General features: G+C 35.9%; 1 protein-coding gene across 1 annotated transcript in view; it reads right to left on the reverse strand.

Annotated features, from left to right (window-relative positions):
* Positions 1-1240: 1240 nt before the first annotated feature.
* IL1RAPL2 (interleukin 1 receptor accessory protein like 2) overlaps positions 1241-23242 on the reverse strand; it is a gene marked incomplete at both ends in the record, with an annotated part of 1085952 nt that continues 1063950 nt past the window's right edge. Inside the window, 3 exons of the mRNA XM_080718785.1 lie at positions 1241-1938; positions 15085-15255; positions 22465-22608. Of these exons, the coding sequence (XP_080574911.1) occupies positions 1241-1938; positions 15085-15255; positions 22465-22608 (1013 nt within the window). The remainder of the gene's footprint in view (positions 1939-15084; positions 15256-22464; positions 22609-23242) is intronic.

Below are 23242 nucleotides of genomic sequence, written 5' to 3' on the forward strand. Positions count from 1 at the left end.
CTAGAATAGGGGCATATTCCTTACAGCAAATAGGAAATAGGTAATTCACAGATGTTATTCTGAAATGATACAGTAAGAGTCACTTATATGAGGGTGGACAAGTTTAGTCTATCAAATGTACTTTTTGAAGCACCGGGAATAGGGATACTTCTGCAGGAGTCTTGCACATGTGGTCCATCAGATACTGTGTATATACAGAATAGTCTATTTCACAACCACATTGCAGATGAGAATCTCTGCAACTGCTGCTCTATCACCAGTAAACTTGAATCATTTAGCACTTCATCTGTGAATATTTTTGTACTACTTCATTTGAATTGCTGACACTTGCAGTCAATATGTATTTAAATTCAAGCTCCAATGATGCTGAAAAACAAGTTAGAAAATGCCCACATCTTCATATATAGTTTATAATAGGTCAAGAGATTTTTTTGGAAAAAAATCCAAATGTGACTTTTTTAAGAAACAATAAAAGTGCACTTTAAGATGCATTGTCAGAGTTGTAAAACATTTTAACTGAGCCAGAAAGTCACTAGGATTGTGCAAAACCATCCTTAAAAAACTCACAGACTGTCTATTCATTTGCTTAAGAAATGCACGTTGTTTACCTACCTAGCACTTTGCCTACAGAAGATGTGCTTGCCTGATGAAACTAGAAGCTGTTATTAGGACTTGTTGCTTTAGTCTAAAGAAGTTGTCCATTATGTTGAAGAAGTTCTAAATGTTTCAATTACATTTTTTCAACTGATCTTCCTCCACAATCTTTCAATTGGAAAGACGACATTTTTTTCTTTACGATTCATGACTTTTCAATCAATGAATTTATCTTTTCCTCTTGAACTTAGGTCAGAGTTTTCAAGTTCAATTAAAGTCTTTGTTTTCCTTTTTCAAATGCCATGGAAATGCTAAAAACATCAAGATGGGGAATATAGCATATCTAATAAGGTTGCAGTTCATGTGCTATCACGAAACCTACTTGAAAACAACAGAAGTTTTTCAATTTTCCTTTTCAGGAAGAAATCAAAACTATACATTGGAATAAGGTGCCACACTATAAAAGCAAGTCCTTCTACCCCCCAACTCTGCAGGAAACATAAACAAAAATATATAAATACAAAAGTGATTTCTGTGCCATTTCCTTCACTTTTCAGCACCTTGGTGTTCTTACGTGTATCTTAAGGTTGGTATAGTAGAAATTCTGTATGTTCATATAGCTGTCCATAGTACTTCAGGTTTTTCACTACCAAATATCACTGGTGAAGCTAAGCTCTTTGGATGATAAAGGTAGCAGCGTACTATTTCTAGGAAATTCCTCGGTATCTTTCAGGGCATTATTAAGAGGTAACTGTCCATTAAGTAGTGTCAGAGGCAAGTTACAGTAAGTGTGGTGGTTGCCTAGGGAAGGTACTGGCAAGGTGCTGGTTGGTATCTCATGTTTATAACCTCTGCAACAGTGCCTCATTTGCATTGAATCTGAATGGTGGAAATCAGGGAGGTCAGCTTGAGATGATGCCAGAGTGGCCGAGGTACTGGTCATGGCAATTGAGGGTATAGGCTGGAGTTCCCCAAAAAGTCCTTGTTCTGCAGAGTCCAGAACATGACACCGTGATAGCATTTCTTTTTTCTTGATGGGCATTTCATACACCAAGTGCTTCCAAAACTTAGAATTTAATTTGCTGCTTTTGGGTCCCTTCCACTTGATCAAGGACAGAAGTTTGATGCTTTGCTTTAGTGATTCCATTTCCTGGCAATTCACCTTTCCTTTTAACTCTGTACACTCAATCAAAATCACTTTGATTTCTCCACTGACTAGCATATTATGGAGTCTGCTTTCCAGTTCGAAAATACTCCATCCCCGTCTGAGAATATAGTCTGAAGTTAGCACGATAATAAGTCTTCTGCTTTGCTCAACACATCTTGTGAGGTCTTCAATATATGCTACAAATCACAGAAAGAGAAAAAGAGTAAAACAAAGACATTGCCAGTCTTTAAAGCATCAGGTTTGCACGTTAGTATAGCAAAGATCCAGTTTTTCACTAAAGTCCGTCACATTTTCTTTTCTTGCACTGGTTATTCAGAAAGCCCCTTTTGTTAAAAATTTAAAAATTAATTAGATCAACTGATTAACTCATTTTTTCATCTTACTATTACTTGCAGAGTTCTGTTGGAAATCACAAGCCCTGGCTTCTTCAGAGCTTAGGAGTATTTCAGTGATTTTATTTACTTAATCATTTAATTCAAGGCAAGCTTCCAGGCTATACTCTAAGTGAAAAAGTCATCAAGAAGTCAATGAAAAGAGAACTGGAGCCTTCTAATAAGTGCACAGTCACTGTATGTTTGGGTTTATTTTTTGCTTTCCTTCCCACTTTATTTTTGTCTTATTAATTTAATTGACAATGAATAATTATATAAATGGCTCCTAATTCTCAATTTCTAAACAAGTAAGGAGGGTATGTATACTAAATACTTGACAGATGATTTGTGACATAGATATGGTGGAAAACCTTTCCTAGAATCAGAGCTGATTTCAGAATACCTTCTGTCATTTGTAAACTTAGGTCCTCTATTTCTCCCTTCAAATCCAGAGATAGGGAAGTGGTGTGTGCCCATGACTTTAATTTGAACCAGTTGCTTATTGTTCTGAAGAAGAAAGAAGGGTGGGGGATAGCATGGAATGAATGTTAAAGGGGAGGAAGAATCTATCAACTGCGAAACAGGCCTTTATTCTACATTGTGGAGCAATTCTGAAAGTGAGGTGAATATGTTATGGCTTTTTCATGGTGAAAAAAATACTCAACTAGTGCTAGATTTGTTTATCCCATGGAATAATCCCTTTGCAATCATGCTTCCCAAGGTCTTGTCTGCCAAAAAGGGAAACACACACATGTGTTAACAAATGGAGACTTGGACACAGGTGCTGCACCAGAAAGCTGTATTTACTAAGTAGAGCAAAAGGCCTTGTCTAATGTACAGTGCCCTCTAGCAGAAGCAGTGCTTACAGAAGTATAACATTTGTTGCTACAAATCTGTCCAAGGTTACAGACTGCTTTCAAGAAGTCACATTCAACACACAGTGTGGGGACACCAAGCAGCCCAGTACAAGCCATTTGAAAAGAGACATTATTTTACAGATGCATATTTTACAGTTGATCTCTCTTTTCCAGGGTTTTATTTCTACCACTTGGCAGCAGGAAAACTTTCACAAGTAAAAATGAGCAAATTTTCTACAAACCCTACAGATAAACCAAAAAAAATGTTTTTAAAGAGATACACAAGAATTGCCCATTTAACAGTTTGTTGCTATGGCTGTTTTAGTTTTGACTTAATGCATCTCAGGACTTTTTCATGCAGTAGTTACAGTGGCTCAGTCTGAGGGGATAAGGCAGTTGCTAGATCAGGATGCAACCTCTTAAGAATTTTGAATGCTTTATTTTAGATATTACGTATTCAGGGAAAAACTCAGCAGTGAAATCTGCGAAAACAAAACAACACAAAACAAAACAAAACAAAAAAACACCACACAAGTAGCAATGGGGAAGTTTATCACTGTAGTTGTCGCTCAGAGAACTGGTGAAACAGAATGGAAGGAAAGGTAGAAAGTGTCAATAAAGTGGGAAAATATTATCCCAATGTATCAACAGGTCTGACTCTTCATTTTCTTCCTTTTTTTCTGCTCCCCAAAAGAAAGAAGTTATGTGAGAAGCTTCATCATTAGAAGTTGGATCTGTAAGATACAGTAAAATAAACTATCATGCATCTTTCCCATCATTCTTTTCGCCTTTCTTTCAAAACAAATCAATTCTTAAATCCCAAATCACAGTATCAGTGTAGGATTCTATGAGTATACTTTTACCAGATGAACTATGAGCTAACTGGTAATTTTATAGAAATATTCTCTACAAAATAATTTTCCAAGGGTCACGTTGACTGGTACCCTTCCCTAATTATTTTCAGCTTCTAATTTAAATAAAAATATTCTGTACAAACCTCATCAGGAGTCACATAAAGTATACCTCTAGGAAAGACTTTTGGTTTCTCAGAGGTATTTTTATATGTCGAGATATAGTATAAGTATACATTTTAAAACTCTTTAAAATGCTTTATGTATTCATGTCTCTAAAGAAAAATTACAACTCAAATATCTGCAGTCATAAGAGAAATTATGCACATATATATTAATGAATGATTGAAATATCATGGACTTTAGATTTGCTAGCCTCTTTTGAGATGGGGAATGGAACAGCATAATAGATTTTTCCTACTAATGCAATTCTCCTTCTTTAAAAAATGATTATATTTTGCCATTTGACAACTTAGCAAAATTTGCAACATTTAGGGTTCTTGGGGGGCTTCCTTGAGATCCATTATGCAGAATTTATATTTGCCCCCAGAAGGAATGCCTCTCAGGACAGATCCCACTCTGCTCAGCTGCACGGGGTGTGGTGTGGAAGGGAACCTTGGAGAGAGGGAGTGGTCCTGGTCTCCTGCATACTACACTGGCTGTGCTTATCCTGGCAAAGCCTAGTGGAGAGTCAAGGCAACCATCCAGATAATTCCGGCTGAAAACCTGCTGCGGGAGAAAAAAGTTCTGAATTATCCTGGTTTGCCCTATATATACATTAATCATATGCACTGAAGTCAGTCAGCCAGTACATCAAAATTTTCCCTGGGTAGACACAGCCCAAGTGTCCCAAAGAAAACACAAGGCATTTGCTTGGGCCCTGAATCCCATGTTCCATTTCACTTGGTAAAAAACCAAGTGGAAGTTTTCAGATGTGAAGCCCACATTTCACTTCTTGGGATGGTGATCAGTGGCTGGGCAGCAACCTCAATATTTGAAAGCAGCTGGGGAGGTGCCTCTGAGAGCTGCCTGGCTCTAAGGAAAAGAAGGAGAGACTGTGCCCTTGCTGCCAGATTCTGGCTCATTTTCTGTTTTTCTATGTTTTTCTCTCTTCTTTCCCCTTTCCCTCCCTCTAGCACTTTCTTTCTGCCTTTCTTTTTCTTCTGTCCCTTTTCCCTTATTTTATTTTACCCATTATTTTCTTTCTTTCTTAATTTTCTTTTTTTCTTTTACTTCTCTTCCTTTCTCTTGTATACCCCTCTTTGCTTTCCTCCTTCCTGTCTTAAGTCTTTCTCTCTTCTTCTTTGGAAAAAATAAGAACGTAGCTATCATGAAAACTATGAGTACATGAAGAAGAGATGAAACACGCAGAGTTCATTTTTGACTTGCGAATCTTTGGCCAGGGATTTGTTTCTGGCTTGTATGAAGCACTTATCCTGAATAACATCACCATCACTAAGGCTGCATGTGTGCATTCAATGACTGATTTGGATCCTGATCCACTAAAAACTATGTTTTGGTTTTGTGTGGCAGATGGGCTAAGAATTATATTATACATTTTTTAAGAGTTGTTTAAGATGCTGCCAGGAGGGATGGTATATGTCTATAATCCCAGCATTTGGAAGGCCACGACAGAAGAATAGCAAGTTCAGTAACTTGATGAAAAAAGGGCTGGGAGTGTAGTTTGGTGCTAGAAAATGCCCCTGAGTTTGATCATCAGTGCCACAAAAATGAAAAAAAAAAGAGATGATGATGATGATGATGATGATAATGACGACAACGATGATGACGATGACGATGGTAATGAATAAGAATATGATGCAACAGTGTTCATACGTGACCCACAAACCCTAAAATAGTTACTATCTGGACCTTTATTTTATTTTATTTTATATTGGTGGTACTGGGGTTCCTGGAAACCCTTCTACCTCCGGGCTACACTCCCAAACCTATTTTATATTTTTTTATTTGGAAACAGGGTCTCTTAAGCCAGCGCGGCTGGCTTTGAACCTACGAGATCCTCCTGTCTCAGCCTCCCAAGCGCAGGGATTACAAGCGTGTGCCACCACGCCCGGCTTGGGCATTTACAGAGAAGGTTTGCCACCACTGAATTAGAGACCAAGCAGGGTGGTTAGGTTTGGAAAAGTTTCAAACAAACTAAGGAGAAACAGGTATCAAGTTAAGACATTGCCTGTCCATAGTGTAGTCTCTGACAGGATGTGAGGTTTGCCCTGGTAGGGCTGTGGTTTTGTGGGACACATTTTAGACACCTTCAGAAAACGTTTTAAAAAGATTGTTAGCATAAAGAGATCATAAAAAATTAAAAAAACTAAATCCGCTGCACATATTAATACACCAAATCTTGTTGTAACTTGTTCAGGTAAATTGAGAAATCAAATAGCAAGAATCCCTTAGAAGTTTCTTTTTCTTTATAAAAATGTAAGAGATCCCTTAAATTAAGGGTCACTGAGTCATTTCTTTGCAAATTTGGTTTGAAGTAACTTCTGATAACAGAAAGGGTCAATAGGGGATATGTAGCACAATCTTCTGTTTCTCTAGGTAAAACTGTGAAACCACTGCAGATGATCAGACATAAAATAAAGTGGATTTTATTTAACCTATTTGTGATATTCCAATAAGATAAAGCAACCTCTTGAATATACCTTAGATAGGGTGCTTAATTTTGTATAAATAAAAATTTTCACATTGCCAGGGTAAATGCAAATAAACTTTTCCTTTTTTATGCTGGGAATTGATAGGAAAATATTCTCAAAGAAAATGCATTATCAATAGAATCTCCTTAGAATGAGTGCCTATTATGGAAATGAAGAAAAATCATAACAGTGGAATTAGTATTGATGGGAAACTAGGAGATAGACTACCTAAAGCCTTATTAAAAATCAAAGTAAGTTTGTTTATAAAATCTTGTTTAGAGACAGTTATATAAAAGAAAAATTCTAGTGAATTCCGAGGAGAAATAGGATGGAACTCAAAAAAGTCACCTGAAAATAAATTAAGCCATTTATTAACCAAGTAACAGCAAAATTAGGGAGAAAATATAGACAAAAGAGAAATGAGAGGAATGGCAGTCCCATCAAATTGCTTCTAATGAGATGGATATATTTTTTCAAACAACATAGTATTCTTCTAATTCTCAGGTTCTGAGACTGCTGCAGTTGTAGTTAGAATGACAAGGAAAGAAGAAAAATATGTTTATATATTTTTTGTGATCTAGCTACTGCATACTGACCATCTGATTTCTCTTAACAATCAGCTTTTTATAAAAGAAAGCTAATTCTACTTCTACTTCTGGTCGGGTTATCAGGATAGTGTATCATGTTTCTAAAAAGTTAAAAGACAAATGCCTGTAGACAAAGGCATAATTTATTACTTTGCCAGATTCAAATAATGGTCTGATATACTTAAACCCACAGCTATTAGTTAAAATGACACATCATTAAGGTGAGACATAATGCATCAATACAGTTAATACTTCACCAATTTTTGGTGAACATTAGCTAGTTGACTATAAACACTGATATTTATGAAACATACAGATTAATCCATTGACTTAAGCAGGTGTGGTGTCACACGCTTGTAATCCCAATACTTGGGCGCTTGAGACAGGAGGATCACAGGTTCGGACAGCCATAGCTACTTAGTGAGGCCCTCCACAACTTATTGAGACTCATTTCAAAATAAAGAGTAAAAATAAAATAGGGCTGGGAGTGTAGATCATAGGTAGATTCTCCCTGGATTCAATCTTCAGTACCACACACACACACATACAAATTGGCTTAAAATTAAGCTTATATTGGCTTCTTACATATAAAAATGTATTTTCTACCACTATACATTAGGGAAAATTATAAGCTCTTTGCTATGCCTATAGACTTATAGTGAGATACTTTATAATATAGTATCACTGAAAATACTATTTGGATTATATATCATAATGCTAAATTAGGCTAGCACCTATCAGGAGAGTTATACAGGTTGGTTTTATCATTGTTGATATTGCTAAAACATGGTGGTCATTACTCTGCCTCTGGAAGATGTAAGATTCTATTTATTATCTGCCATGGAAGTTGAGGCTCCACAGTTTTTATTTAGCCAGGTGCACATGTGGGTATGAGGGAGAGTGCTTCCTATGTGTGTTATTAACTTGCCCTACAAAACCTTTTACTGTCACTTTCCCTCCCGAGTCCGTGACTTGATGATTCACAAATAGTTAGCTGGGCTACATTTCTTAGGCAGAAGCTTAGTTTTCTACTGACTACTAAAAGAATCTTACTTAATTCTGATTAGTAGTTTGATCAAAGGTTAAAAAGGACTTTCTGAGACCTATTGTTTCCAGTGAACTGTACTTACACTTCTGATTTTGGAGGCTATATTTCTAGTAAGGAGTCTTTAACTTTTGTGTTTCACCTGTGTTTATTGGGAAACCATGATAGTGAGAAAATCCATTTTGGAACATTGTCCACATATTTTTCTTTTTTAAAAACCTCTTCAAAGTGAGGGGTATAGGCAATGAGACACAGTCAGAAAACATTCAAAGAAAGATAAAGGAACAATAGCAAAAAAAGTCTGTGAAATGCCCTTTTTGTCCTCTTTTTTCCTTAACCTTAAGCCCTATAAACTTGGAGATGCGCCTATTCCCCACCAGTGTGATTTTGCCAAATATGGAACAAAGCTACATGATATGTATGAAGTCTTTTTTATTTCATTTAGAGCTTAAAACAATCTTAGCCTACTTTTCTACTTTTTTAATTTTAAAAGTGCTTGTTCTTTAATTCCTATATAGTTTTCCTGATTGAAATTCTACAAAATGGATTCTAACCTCTATCCCAAATTCGAAGAGAATACTACTCTGTATATCTTAGTACACTTCTGAAAACACTGAGATATGGTTTCCTTTCTCTTCACTCAAATATAAAGGAGGATGGTGGGCATATTAATTCTATTCTATGTGAGTAAATTTCACACAATGTGTTAAATTTTCATGGTTGTGCATGTCACCGTTGCCTCACACTTTTTAGGTCACAGACATTAGATTGTCTGGAAAAGGATTTTATTACTCCCAAAGGATAACTTACTTGAATGGTGTCCAATCTGTTCAGCCATTAGAGAAAATATTGGCAATGAATACTTACAGATCCATGTACAAAAATGTTTTTTGCATGCCTCACTTCAGAAGTGACTAGGGATCATCTGACACCAGATGTATTCTCCAGTCATTTGTCATTTCATTGTCAGCACAATCACAGCACAATCACATGGCTAGTTCTAAGCATAAAGAACTGAATATTAGACTAGTGCAGAAAGTCTAGCAAATGCAAGAATGTAATTAGACATTATCATTTCTCCCCTTAAGTTACTAAAAGAGAACAGGGATTCTTGAGTGAGAAAAACCCAAGGAAAATTGAGCCTGAAAACAAATAAGAAGAAAATCTGATACTTGAGGTAGATATAATTTTAATAGACAAAGTTGATCAATCTTATGCATGATAATATTTTAGTACACTAGTATCTTTTTCTGGTGCAATCATTCATGAATAAGTCACATGAAGATTCTCAAAGTCTTTCTATGAATAGAAGGGTAAGTTGAGGTAAAAGCCTTTGAAGGGGTTTCCACCATTCCATTAAGACATATGGCTATATCTAAAGCTTTAGCCAGAACTTGCTTGAATTATAATTGTTAATAAATATTGTATATTCATTCTCAAGCACATTACTTGTTTCTCTTAAAAGGAAACAAAGATGACAGGACTGGGCTGTTTCTACTTTTAGTCTTAGAATGTTATTTTCTCCATCAGACTAGTGGCCCTCAGCCCAATTCAATAGCCTTTTATATTTTTATATTTTTAATATCTACTCTGAGAAACACTGAGATAAGATGGGTCCAAGATCCTAAATGGTACTCATCCAAAAATGTCCCCAATCTCAGGATCTCAATTGCACAGCTGGCTTCTGTTGGTCACATGTCAGATTCAGAGCACATCTGTTCATTCCTCAAGGATCCATTCGGCCCCATGAACACAATGTGCTCTGTGTAGAGTACTTTATACCACAAAACCTAGCAGCTGCAGGGGTGAGAAAATATCTACTTCTCAAGTTTGTGTCTCTAGGCAGTTTGAGTAGGGTGTTTTCTATCTGGATTTCTTTTGGTTGCCTGTCACTTCTGACATTCATATGCCTGTTGGCAACAAAGTTGCTTTTACTGTTCTCAGGGACAGATGTTTCTAGTCTGGGAAGAAACAGACCAAACTTTTACTGGAAAGTAGAAATTCTTGCCACATTTAGGCACCCAACCTGAGAAAACATAAGGACGATTCTGGTCATGTGCTCAAGAAAGGAAAGGTAATCACTGCCAGGAATATAATGTCCAGACCTGAGGACTGAAAATTAGCATTCAGGAAAAATATCTGCATTAAATCTCTGCTGGTTCATAATAGGAAAATAAAAGTATTTCCCTGATAGGGCATGTGAGAAAGGTAAAGAGACCTCTAGATTATCTTGAAAAGTGACATCTTTTTATCTATACTTTCTGATGAATCTTGTGGGGGAAGGAAAGAGGAAGAGAGAGAGAGGGAAGGAGGGGGAAGAGAGGGGAGAAGGGGAGGAAGAAGGAAGAGGGAGAGGGGAGATAGAGAAAGGAGAGGGAGAGGAAGAAAGGGAGAGAAGGGGAGAGGAGAGGAAGAGAGGGAGAGAGAGGGAAGAGAGGGGAGAGGGAAGAGGGAAGAGAGGGGAGAAGAAAGAAGGAAGAAGGAATAAGGAGAGGGGAGATGGAAAAGGAAGAGGGAGAAGGAGAAAGGGAGAGAAGGAGAGAGGGAGAGAAGGAGAGAGGGAGAGGAAGAAAGGGAGAGAGAGAGATTGAGATTCGTGTACTTTGGAAATTGTGTGTGTGTGTGTGTGTGTGTGTGTGTGTGTATTGGAAAAGTTTGTGTGTTGATAAGGTTGAGTACTAGGAGTGTTTTACCAAAGAAACTATAGATACTTGAAAAGTGAAGATATTAAATATAAATGGTTTTGTGTCATCCACTTGAGTCATAGAAAGTTATTGTTGTAGATCAAGAATGATGTTATGAAATATGCTTTTGTAGTCCTCAAAGGCCTCATTGCTAGTTTTTGGAGAAAGGAGCAGTCTTAGGTCAACATGTTTTAAATGAGATGTGAGGGACAAACACAGCTTATAATATTGTAAGTAGGTTTTTCCCCCCACAGGAATGCGTCTATATTTATATAGCATAACCTGTTAAATCTGTACCAATGGCTGCAAATACAGACCACAGAAGCTTCTTTAATAACACACATACACCAAGTCCAAAATGTTCTACTCTGTCATTCATGTGTAAATCAAGTATATTATTCATATACTTCATCAACTTCCTGAATGCGTGCTAAAAATGCCAAGGTAAAACTTGTTAATCGTGACATGGTGACTGCTCAGCTAGCTCTGAAATGTTGATGGAAAAGAAAAATTGTCAAAGGGCCTTTTTGAGAACCTCTGCAGGTTACACTCGCAAATCGGAATTCAGAGAACATGAATTTCCTCGTTCAGGAAGGAAGGATTAAAATCAAACACCCTCCAGTGGTTGCATCTAAAAACTGCATACTTGTCCCAAATGGCTCACTGTAAAAGAAGTCTTCCTGTATACCACTGGGGAGCTCAGGTCTATGTTTCTGCTCAGTCTCATGGCTGTATAGAACTTCAAAAATATTAGAATGATCTATAGATTACAACATCTATACCCATCCTGATGATGTTATTTTGTATTTTTGGTAAAGTAGGTGACTACCTCCTATTGTCTACTATGCAGTGCGTTATAATTCTTTTAAAAAACCTTGAAGCTTTGAGTTAGAAAATAATGGTTTTAGCAAACCTCATATTCTATGCTCAAGGAGAACTTTCTATAGTTCTAAATAATGCATGGATTTTTTTTTTACCCAGACAATGAGTTTATTCAATGAAGTATAAGATAGTCTACAACCTATTTGGGTAAACTGATACACTGAGTTGATTCTATTAATCTGTCAAATTATCAAACAGTGCTCTAAAAGGATATGACTTTGCACTGTATCTTTCTTATTCTCAAGCTTTCCTATTATTATTCTCAACCCCAACCCAAGCCACACACACACTCCTCTTCAGTTAAGAATAAAGATCACTGATGTTGAAATAGTCTACCCTGAAGATTGATTTTTTCTTTTAGTTACTTGTTGGGTTTGATAGAGAATGCCAATTATGGTACCAACAGTTATGGACTATAAGAACATAGAAAGGTCAGCACTACATTGAGTCCTACTGAAAATGACCTGACATAAAATCTACTTTTTATTTTTTTGGTGGTGGTACTGAGGTTCCTGGAAGCCCTTCTACCTCCAGGCTACACTCCCAGACCTATTTTATATTTATTTTATTTGGAAACAACGTCTCTTAAGCCAGCGAGGCTGGCTCCAAACCAGCGTGATCCTCCTGTCTCTTGCCTCCCAAGCGCAGGGATTACAAACGTGCGTCACCACGCCCGGCAGACATAAAATGTACTTTAATAGTGAGAATATAATAAGTTTATAATACAATTATCACTCTTAACACAGATTTTAGAGAATTTCTACATTTTACAAGACACTTTTGGCAAAACATAGAGGAGCAAACAAGACAACCTAAATGAGGAGAATGGAGGGGGGAAGAGGAAAATCTCTAAAACATACAATGTACTTAAACATATCGAAGTCAACCACTAAGCTGAGCAAGGAAAGGAGGGATGGGGAGGGAATGGGGTGGGAATTGGGTAGGGGTTAAATCGGTGATGTGTACATGTATGTACACACAAGTTTTTACCCCAATATGATGTATGAATATAATGCACCAAAAAAATAAAAAGAAAGAAAGAAAGAAAACAACAACAAAAACTACAAAATATAATGAATTAGATCAAGAAACAGAATATTTTTATTTTTCATTAGGGATTGATAAATATTCTAGATATTTTTCTAATTTCTAACACTAATATATACATATATTCTAGGCATCAAGTTAATTTTTCTTAATTATCCTTAACTTTTTCTTTCAGCAAAAAGCCTCTTTTTAGTTACTACATTCATTTTGTTAAAGAAATGTCTTTCAAATACTGTTACACAAAAATGTAAGCCCTTATTAAATTCTCACTACTGCTTCTTGTCTTAAACCAACACTGCTCAAATAAAATCAATAGCCAACTGAGTCACTTAATGAACTAAAATACTTTTAGGTGACAATAAGATTATAAAGATACATGAGAATAACCATCTGTCATCATGGAACTTATCTTATTGACTAGGCAAGGCAGAGATAGAAGCTACATAAACTTATAAGCCATTATAAAATATCATAGGATATATGAAATTTATAGTTAAGTGATTATTCACCATGAACTACAAAGCTGGAGAGATTATTATGGTCTTTTCACAGAAGCAGTGATATGTAGGAGGATAAATGAGATTCAAAAGACACAGAAGGTTAATATGACTAAAAGCACTGCAGGAATACACAATGTACACCAAAGGCACAGTTTGGCTAGAATGGAAACTTTATGCAGAGGAATGGAAGGAGACAAATTTAGGAGATAAATGTGGGACAGAAACAGGTTGTAGAAGTGCTTAGCTAAAGGTTATAAAAACAGTGTCATGATATTAATGGGACCAGATGGATGAGAGGACAGATAGAGAGATAATCATCATTGCAGGAGTAATTAGATCCTCTATAAGGCAGGAGAAGTGAGACTAGAAAAGATAAAAATGGACACTGGATTTTGAAGAAAGGCATAGAAGAACATAAAATGACTCTGAGGCATCAGGTAATTGATCAATATAGAACTGTATTTCAACTTGTGAAAATGGGGGAAATTACAAAAGGAAATGAGTGCAGGAACATGGAAAAAAGCTTGGGGAATCCTTATGCTTCCAACTCTTACATTACCAAAACAAGTGGACCAGTAAATATTTTTTTGTCCTTTCCATGCATATTTAAGTGTGCACACTAAAAAAGTGTACAGGAAACATAATATAAATATACATGTGCCCTAAAATAAGATGAACAATCCAAACTCATTTTTCCATTTGTCTCCGGTCAGCTTAATGATCATGGTGCATTGATAACTGAACAGACATTATGGAGGCACAGTGTGTTTTAGCAGAATGGGAACTAGAGTGATCTAGATCTACTCCCAGCTCTACATTTGCTAATTATATGTTATTGGACTTCTTTGAGCTTTTGTTTCTTTATCTGTAAGAAAAGGATATGAGTATCTGTGATTTCTCTCAACAAAGGATTATTTTATTTAACTATTAAATGTAATAATGTATGTGAAATTATTTTATGTACATTCAAGCACTGAAATGTAGACTTAATTTGTTATTATCACATGTTTAAAATAACATGTTCTAATTGTAATCAACAGTTCAGTCTTTTCCTCTTGAGGATATTAGCAGATACACATACAAATAAGTTACAGTACTTTTATTTTTCCTCAGTGACATTTTTAAAAATTCTTTGAAGGCAGGTACTGTATCTTAGGCTTCTTTGTATTCTCCTTTCATTTTACCATGTATGCATTCTGAACATTAACAAGAACAAAGTACACGTTTTGACTTGAGGCTGAATTTATTTTGGAAGCTCAAATATAGCTTTCAATATGTAGCAATAGTTAAAAGTAGCATTCAAGCCCACAGTGTCCAGCACTTCATAAAAATAATTTAAATACACCATGAGAATGCTGTACCCAATGGCCTCAGGTACCTTTTTAAGTGTATTTTCTCCCATAAATCTGGGAATGAGTAACAAGGCATAATGAATAACAAGGTTGAAAGGTAAAGATTCAGAATTATTAGCAACAATGATTGGAGGTATAAGTAGAAGCACAATGACAGAAAACCAGCTTTGGAACTGAAATGAATTGAAATGGATTTCACTGACTTTTACAGACTTTTTTTTTAAGGATGGTAATTTTCTCAGAACACTAAGGCAACATAATAAAAAATACCATTAAGGCATAATTTAAAAACCACACCTAAAATATAAGTGAGAATACTTTAAAAAGTTCAAATGTTCTAAAGTCAGAATACAGACGTCAGGGAGAAATTTGAATTTAAAAAATCTCCTGTGAGAAACAAATGTCTAAATACTTGGCTCTGATATTTGAAGCCTTCATATAACTTCCTAAAAGAAACTGAGTGTTTTAAATATGAAACGTGAAAATACTTACTTCCACTTGGAATGAGGTCCCTTTCTGGGATAAATAGTTTGTATCCATAGTGTTTTTCCAGGACATCTGGCAATATTTCAAGAGCAAACTGTTCTTCTTCAGGATTGTCACAGTCTAAAGTATCTTGATCCACTTTGGTATAAGACAGATAGGCATCATATTCCTTGTTGTCTTAAAGAAAAAAAATAGTGGTCATTACTATCAGGATTTTATTGAGCTTTAGAAGAGAAGATTTATTAAGGCATTAAGTGATCAAATGTACTTTATACTTATTATACTAACCCATATTAATTGTACAAGTTAATGAGTTTCACTGCAAAATTTCCATACATGCTTATATCATGTATTGATCATATCCACGCATCCTTCTATTCTTTCTTAAAAGTCTAACTACAATTATCTGAAATAAGAATTATCATTAGTTGTCTTTCATAATTGTAAAAGCCAAGTCAATGCCATGTTATAGGAAACAGTCTATTTTAGCGTAATTTAGTTATGTGAAATGAGCTAAAACTCTTCTGCAATGAAGCATGTATAGAAAGGACAGAACAAAACACAAAATTATTTATAACTTTGTGTGATTATACACATTTGTGATACTCAGTGATGTCTGTACATGATTAGCTCAGTGCATCTGAATGCAGGACTAAACAGACTAAATCATGGATTTGAACCCTCTAAGTGCCAGTTGGCTTGGCTCAGTTACTTGGTCACAGACTATACCTTGTTTTGCAAAAATATGTGCAAGAGATCCAACAGGGGCTGGTCCCTAAAGTGTGAAAGATTGAAATAATCCAGGTTCACTCCTGGAGACACTACTCACAGTACATGCCATACTTGCAGTTGGTTAGTATCGTCATTTTCATATACAAAAAGCAGTTCATTACCAAATATTAGAGACAGCAGCTGGGTTTCATACAAGTACACTGTCTGTTATTCTTGTTCAGTCCATGGCCAACTAATTTGACACAAGCTCCAAAAGAAGCCTTTGTTTCAAAATATACATCCTTCCAATATTGCCAAATTAGGGTTTTCCTTCGCACATTTAGTCAGGGAGTTAACTGTGCTTTGCGAGCATATTTTTTCCTTCTTTGCTGTATTGGCTTAGAGCCAGTCTTTCTAAAAGAAAAATGTGCATGCATGCATGCATTTTTTTCCTACAAAATGTTCATGAACACAACTACTGAAGGTTTAGTCTCCATAAGTTTTAGAAGGGCTACATTGGAATAGTTGTAGTGATAATTTCAAAATCTCCTGGTTACAGAAAAATTATTTTTAAAAGTTAATATAGTGACCATAGGCTCATGTTAAACTGTGAATGCTTGTGAAACCCAGTTACTTGCAAATAATCCATTTGAAAGACTGGCAAGCATTTCAAGATTTTTTTTATAAAAGACATCAATATTTTCCATGAAAACAAATCTAATTTAGGATATGATTAAAACCTGGCCCAAAGGTAATTTATAGAATGAAGCAAACACTTTTCTACCTACACCATTAATAATTTGGCTCTACCCACTGAATGCAGTGTAAGCTATAGTCTACAAGATATAGATACCCTACTGTAGGAGCAGATAGGGTTCTCTGCCTACATCGAGCTATCTGAAACAGGATTTATGCTGTTCTTATTTTAGTAGAGTAAGATTCCAATTCCTATCATCAACACATGAAAAGAAATCTGGTTATTACTGTTAAGGTTGTGACTGAGACAGGAGGAAGGCATATTATTCTGTATGTCTTCTGTATGAAAAAGATTTTCATAGACTCTGCATAGGTTACTTGTTTGCCTAGAAGCAGATGCACATGAATGACTGCCTTGGATAACTGAGGAGATTACTTGGCTTATGAATTGGGAACATTCCATTGTTGTATGTAAAACTCTACTTGGAAGTGAGAATGTTCATAAGCAATGTTAATGTAAGAACCTCCTGGTAATCCTAGAACCTCTGCCCCTATTCCAATCAAGTGCAGGATGCACCTGCAGGCCCTTGATTTTCTCCAGCTATAATTACTCACCTGGGACTCAGAGCTGCCGATGATACACAGCTGGAAGAATAAAATAGGCCAAAGGACAAACAGCTCAATTCCTATGAGCAGAATATATTTCATTGTTCTTGGTGGATAGTGTTACTGTCTCAAACTCCATGTCAGACTAGACTATAATTTGCTCTGACTTTGATGGCTTTGTGAAATATGTCTCACAAACCCCCATAAATCAACTACATAATTTAATGATGATTTGTTGAGAATCTACTCTAAGCTAGCCATATGCAGTGGCTACCTGATTCCATCACCCATGACCAGGTTTCCATACTTGTCTCCCATCCCTTGTCCTGACTATGGCTATTTTCCTTACAACCATGCATCCACTCACATATTTCTTCTTTACCTACATACTGATATTAAAGTTCAATGCTGCATAGATTTTTCCTAGTTAATTATTTCTCTATATGCATATCCCAAATAAATTATCACAAAGACCATGGAGGTCTTTGACATGGTAACACTTAACATGTCCAGACACCAAATTTAATCTAGCATTCCAGAAGCACATCACTCACTGAAAATGTTTGCTTCTGGTTCTAGCCATGTCCCTTTAAGTTAAACTAAAGATGAAGAGCTTAGGGTGGTTGGCCAGAGCAGGAAGAGAGCTCTCAAAGCCACCATGTCAGATGTCCCAGAAACTCTGGGATGCCAGCTAGTGAGCCAGCAATGACGCAGATGCCACAGATTTAAAAAAAATGCACTTCAGCCTTATGTAGACAGCCAAGAAAAGCTCATGAATAGCCGCAGCTGTTGCTCACAAAGAAAAGCAAGATGGATAGAGCAAAAGCAACATGATGTAAATAAGGTTAACAGCAAGGCCCGAAAATTGTCTTAAAACCAAAAGGTAGTTTGGTGACATCACTTTTTTAGGCAACACTGGTGAACTTTCCTCTGTGCTAAATTGTGCTGATTAAATTCATCTGAGGAACAACAACAACAACAGAAATAGAGCACAATCCAGATAGAACATTTGAAGGTAGAGGGCTGGCAGAGTGGCCATGATAGGTATGTTCTTCCTAATGAAGAGAGAAGTTATGAAGAATAGAACCAAGCTATTTGTGGAAGAATTTTTCTGTTGTCACACCTGTCCTTCCCTGTTTTTAAATCTAATTTTAATCTTGTTCATCATCAGAAAACCATTCCTATTACAGCCCAGTTCTTCTAGAGCTATGATAAACACAGCACTAGAATCCTTAGCTTCTAAATTAAAAAGACTATCTTTGTTGCTTATGATATACCCAGTGCCTACTACAGTTCGCATGTTCATGTGAAGCGTCAATCCAGACGAAGAATATAAGTAACTACATCATGAATATTGCCTGCCACATGGTAGATAATAAATATTCAATTACTGAACAACTGAAAAGCTAAATAAATTAAGCAATCATTATTTTATATGTTGAAATAAAATGGATTAAAATAAAAATGGCTAAGAAGCCAAAGCTTGTTGGATGGACTTTGCCATACCCAACAAAAAGTATTTTCATAAGAACTTGCGGGAAATGCCACTATCTATATGTTCAAGAGAACATATGAAGAAAAAATATATGAGTAAAGTTGTATTTATGAGATGCCAAAATATTTAAATGAAGAAATAATAACTTATAGTCTATCTGGTTGATTTGGCAACACACAAATGGATATTTCTAGAATAAATTTAAAATTTATTTATTCATTCTCATCACATGCCTGCTGATGTTTTAGAATTCCATTCAACTAATACAGAGGTTGTATACTTAAGGTTCAAGGTTCCTTGTAGGAATATAAACTATATTAACTCTCCTTCGTAATTAACAACTTTTAATTAGTACCCTCTTCCCATTTTGTATTCCTCCCCAGACAATGGATTCTGAAACAATACATACAGCTTTCTAATTAAAAATCTCTTAATTACTGCACACTTTTGAACCACATGGGCCACATTAGTGATAAAGATGCAAAATATGGTATTTGATTCCTGAAAAATCCAACATTCTTAGCATGAACTTATCTCAGATGTGCATACTGCAACTAATCAGTTACTGAGTTATTGGGTATGGGTGATGAAAGTAATTATTGCATATTAACTGAATTGTTAATCCCCAAGGAGATAAATTTTTCATAATCACAACTCAATTGAATCCATTTTGTGTTCTTTTATATAGACAGTGTATATCTTTCCTTCCATTGAATATGTTACCACCTGTTGGCATCTGGGAACCAATGACATTTTCCTCAATAGCATATTTCATCTAGTTATTTTATGTGCAAAGGTAAGAAGTCAGATTTTTTTTTTGGTGGTACTGGGGTTCCTGGAAGCCCTTCTACCTCCGGGCTACACTCCCAGACCTATTTTATATTTTTGAAACAGGGTCTCTTATGCCAGCGTGGCTGGCTTCGAACCTGCGCGATCCTCCTGTCTCCGCCTCCCAAGCGCGGGGATTACAAGCGTGCGCCACCATGCCCGGCAAGAAGTCAGATTTTTCACAGTAACTGTTATAAATAGGAATAGAGGGTAAATGACCACATTTTTATAGACAGAGTTGTAACAAAATTATCTAATATCTCATTTTAAATATATGTTTGAATCTAGAGCCTGTAGCATTTTTAAACAGACTGCTATAATTGTTGGGTCCAGCTTGAAAATGATTGTGTATATGTACTCATCATGGAGCATTTCTTTAATTTTAACTGTGAAAACATAAAAGTCAACTAAAACCTACTCATATAATGTAGCCATTTACATAATAGAAGCAATGACACTGAAATAAAAATTCCTCAAAAATTTTGATATTGCACCTATCACCATAAAAAAGAACCATGAACTCTTCTTTGAGATAAGATGATCAACTGAACAAAAGAAGTGAAAGCTCTAACTTTCCTCATTTCAGCACAATTAAAATAAGTTCTAAATCTACCTTTTATGCCTCAACAACTTAATGATGCTCTCTGCAACTTAGTGAGACCCTGTTTCATAATAAAAAATAAAATAGAGCCGGGCATGGTGGCACATGCTTGTAATCCCAGCATTTGGGAGGCTGAGATCACGGTTCACAGACAGCCTCAGTTACTTAGTGAGGCCCTCCGCAACTCAGTGAGACCCTGTTTCAAAATAAAATTATGAAATATGGCAGAGGTGTAACTCAGAGATCGAATGCCCCTGGGTTCCATCCCCAGACCCACAAAAAATAAATAAAATAGGCCTGGGGGTGTGACTCAAAAGTAATGATTTTCCTTGGGCATGATGACACACTCCTGTAATTCCATTACTTGGGAGGTTGAGACAGGAGGATCAAGGATTCAAGGCTAGCTTTCCCACTATAGTGAGACTCTTAGCAACTTACTGTGACACTGTTTCAAAACAAAACAAAACAAAAACTAAAAAGGGCTGGAGGTATAGCTCAGAGATAGAATGCCCCTGGGTTCAATCTCTAGAAACAAAATAAAATAACATGAATGATTTACAAATTATGTGTCTTGTAAAAAAATGTTATGGAAGGTATTTTGTATGCATATTTCCTAGGCTTACAATATAGCTTTGTGGTAAGGACTTTATAAAAAATCAATGTCATGATTTCTTATTTATATTGATTGGAAACTTGGCAATTTGTTCTCTCAAAAAAATTCAAACTTTTTTGAAGGTTTAAAAAAATAAGGCTCAGTGCAATGCTTTATTGATACTTTATTTAAAAAAAAGATTTCCAAAAGCCATAAAAAGTAAATATAAGAAAATTATAAGCTAGACATGGTGGAACATGCTTGTAATCTCAATACTTGGGAAGCTCTTTCAGGAGGATCTCTGGTTCCAGGTCAGCCTCAGCAACTGAATGATGCTCTCTGCAATTTAGTGAGACCCTGTTTTGTAATAAAATAAAATAGGAGCCGGGCGTGGTGGTGAGCGCTTGTAATATCAGCATTCGGGAGGCTGAGACCAGAATATCGTGGTTTGCAGACAGCCTCAGCTACTTAGTGAAGCCCTTCGCAACTTAGTGAGACCCTATTTCAAAATAAAGAATAAAAAATAGGGCAGGGGGTGTAGCTTGGAGGTCAAATTCCTCTGGATTCCATCCCAAGACCCGCAAAATAATTAATAAATGAAATAAAATAAAATAGGATTGAGGGTATAGTTCAGACGTTATAATGCCCCTGGGTCTAATCTCTAGTACCTCACAAAAAAGAAAATTGTAATCTATATTCTGAATTATCTTTTGAGTCATCCTTGAGAATAGTGCTATAAGCATCCAGAACCTGTAGTTTTATGTACTTTGAGTTGTAAATGGAGAATTTTATTAGTTTCTAATCTGTTTCTTGCATGCTTGTTTTTTGATGGCAGCAGTGGCTAAAATGATCTCTAACTAAATTTTAATTTTCTGAAAAAAACATGGAATATTTTTTTGCATACTATGGATTAAATTTATAGCCTTGCACATGCTAGGCAAGTGCTTTACCACTGATGGTCTCCAACCATTTTTATTTTATTTTGAGACAGGGTCTTCTTAAATTGCCAAGGTTGGCCTTAAATCTCAAATTTGTGACCCTCCTGCCTCAACCTCCCATTTTGCCAGTATTAAAATGTGGAACTGATTCTTACTTTGGTTCCAACTAAGGGAAAATGACTTTGTTAGCAACAGTTTTATCTTGTAATCAGCTAATAATACTTTACTAAACATTTTTTATTTGGAAATAATTTCAAATATAAGAGCATTACAGAGTAAAACTATTTCAGAATCATGTGTATGCTGGGTGTGGCGGTACTTGTAATCCCAGCATTTGGGAGGCTGAGACAGGAAGATCACGTTTCTTGACAGCCTCAGCTAAGTAGTGAGGCCCTTTGCAACTCAGTGAGATCTTGTTTCAAAACAAAGAAAAAAAATAGGGCTGAGTGAATAGCTTGGAGGTACAATGCCCCTACCTCCAGTACTGCAAAATAAATAAATAAATAAAAAATCATGAGCCGGGCATGGTGGCGCAGGCTCGATATCCCAGTACTTGGGAGGCTGAGACAGGAGGATCACAGGTTCAAAGCCAGCCTCATCTACTTAGTGAGGCTCTCAGCAACTTAGTGAGACCCTGTTTACAAATAAAATATAAAATAGGTCTGGGAGTATAGCCCAGAGATAAAGGGCACCTGGGTTCCATCCCCAGTACTACAAAAAATCGTGTATATATTCTTTATTCAGGTTCACTTCTTGTTAATATTCTGACAGGTAATTTTTTTCTAAATTACTTAAGGGCAAGTGGCATAGTTATTTACCTTCAAATATTTCAATGTCTATTACCTAAGAGTAGGGTTATTTCTTATATAAACATAAATAAATATTTTAATTGAATTTGAAAAAATAAGAGACAGCTTACCATCAGTAGTTTCATCACCTCCAAAACGCTGTCGATAGAAGAGCATCAGTTCAATATTGTAGCATTTGTAGATGACCACTAGCAGTACAAAAAGGAGGAATATTGCTCCCAGGCCCCCTGCAAGCTCAATTTTGTAGATTAAATCTGAAACAAACACAATAAATAGGAAAAAGTTATTAAGTCAGCAACACTTGGGATTTCCCCCAGATTTCTAATATGTAAAATTCACTACCCCTTCTGCTTTTCTTTCAAGAATAGTCTTATTTCAAGATTTACTACTGATATGTTTGTATGAATAAAACTTTTGTAAATTAACTTCTAAATATCTGACTGATTTATTATTAAAGGCGTTATGTCTATCTGAAAAGGACAGTCACTCCCAACTTATTTTGCAGATATCTTATTTCACCCATATACTTTTGATTTAACTGTATTTCAGGGGACTATTATAGTTGATTTGTTCTGGTTTCAAGGTAAATATTTTGTTTTTGTTAAGTTGTCTTTTTGTCTTGGCAAGATTACCATCTTGTACATATTTACCAGGCTATAGGCCCTATTCTTCTATAGGAGAACATAAAATTACTTTCAGAATCAAGTAAAATCTAATGAGCTTGCAAGATTTAACCGTTTTACTTAACCCCAGTAGGACATAATCTAATACAAGGTAAGCATGGGAAATTAGCTTACTTATTTCCCTTACTTATTTAAGTAAATGACTCTAATATATATGTGATATAATATCCACTGAGGAACTAAAAGAGAATGAGAAATCCAGGCT

This window comes from Muscardinus avellanarius (genome assembly GCF_963383645.1).
Source record: "Muscardinus avellanarius genome assembly, chromosome: X".
In the NCBI taxonomy this organism is placed as follows: domain Eukaryota; kingdom Metazoa; phylum Chordata; class Mammalia; order Rodentia; family Gliridae; genus Muscardinus; species Muscardinus avellanarius.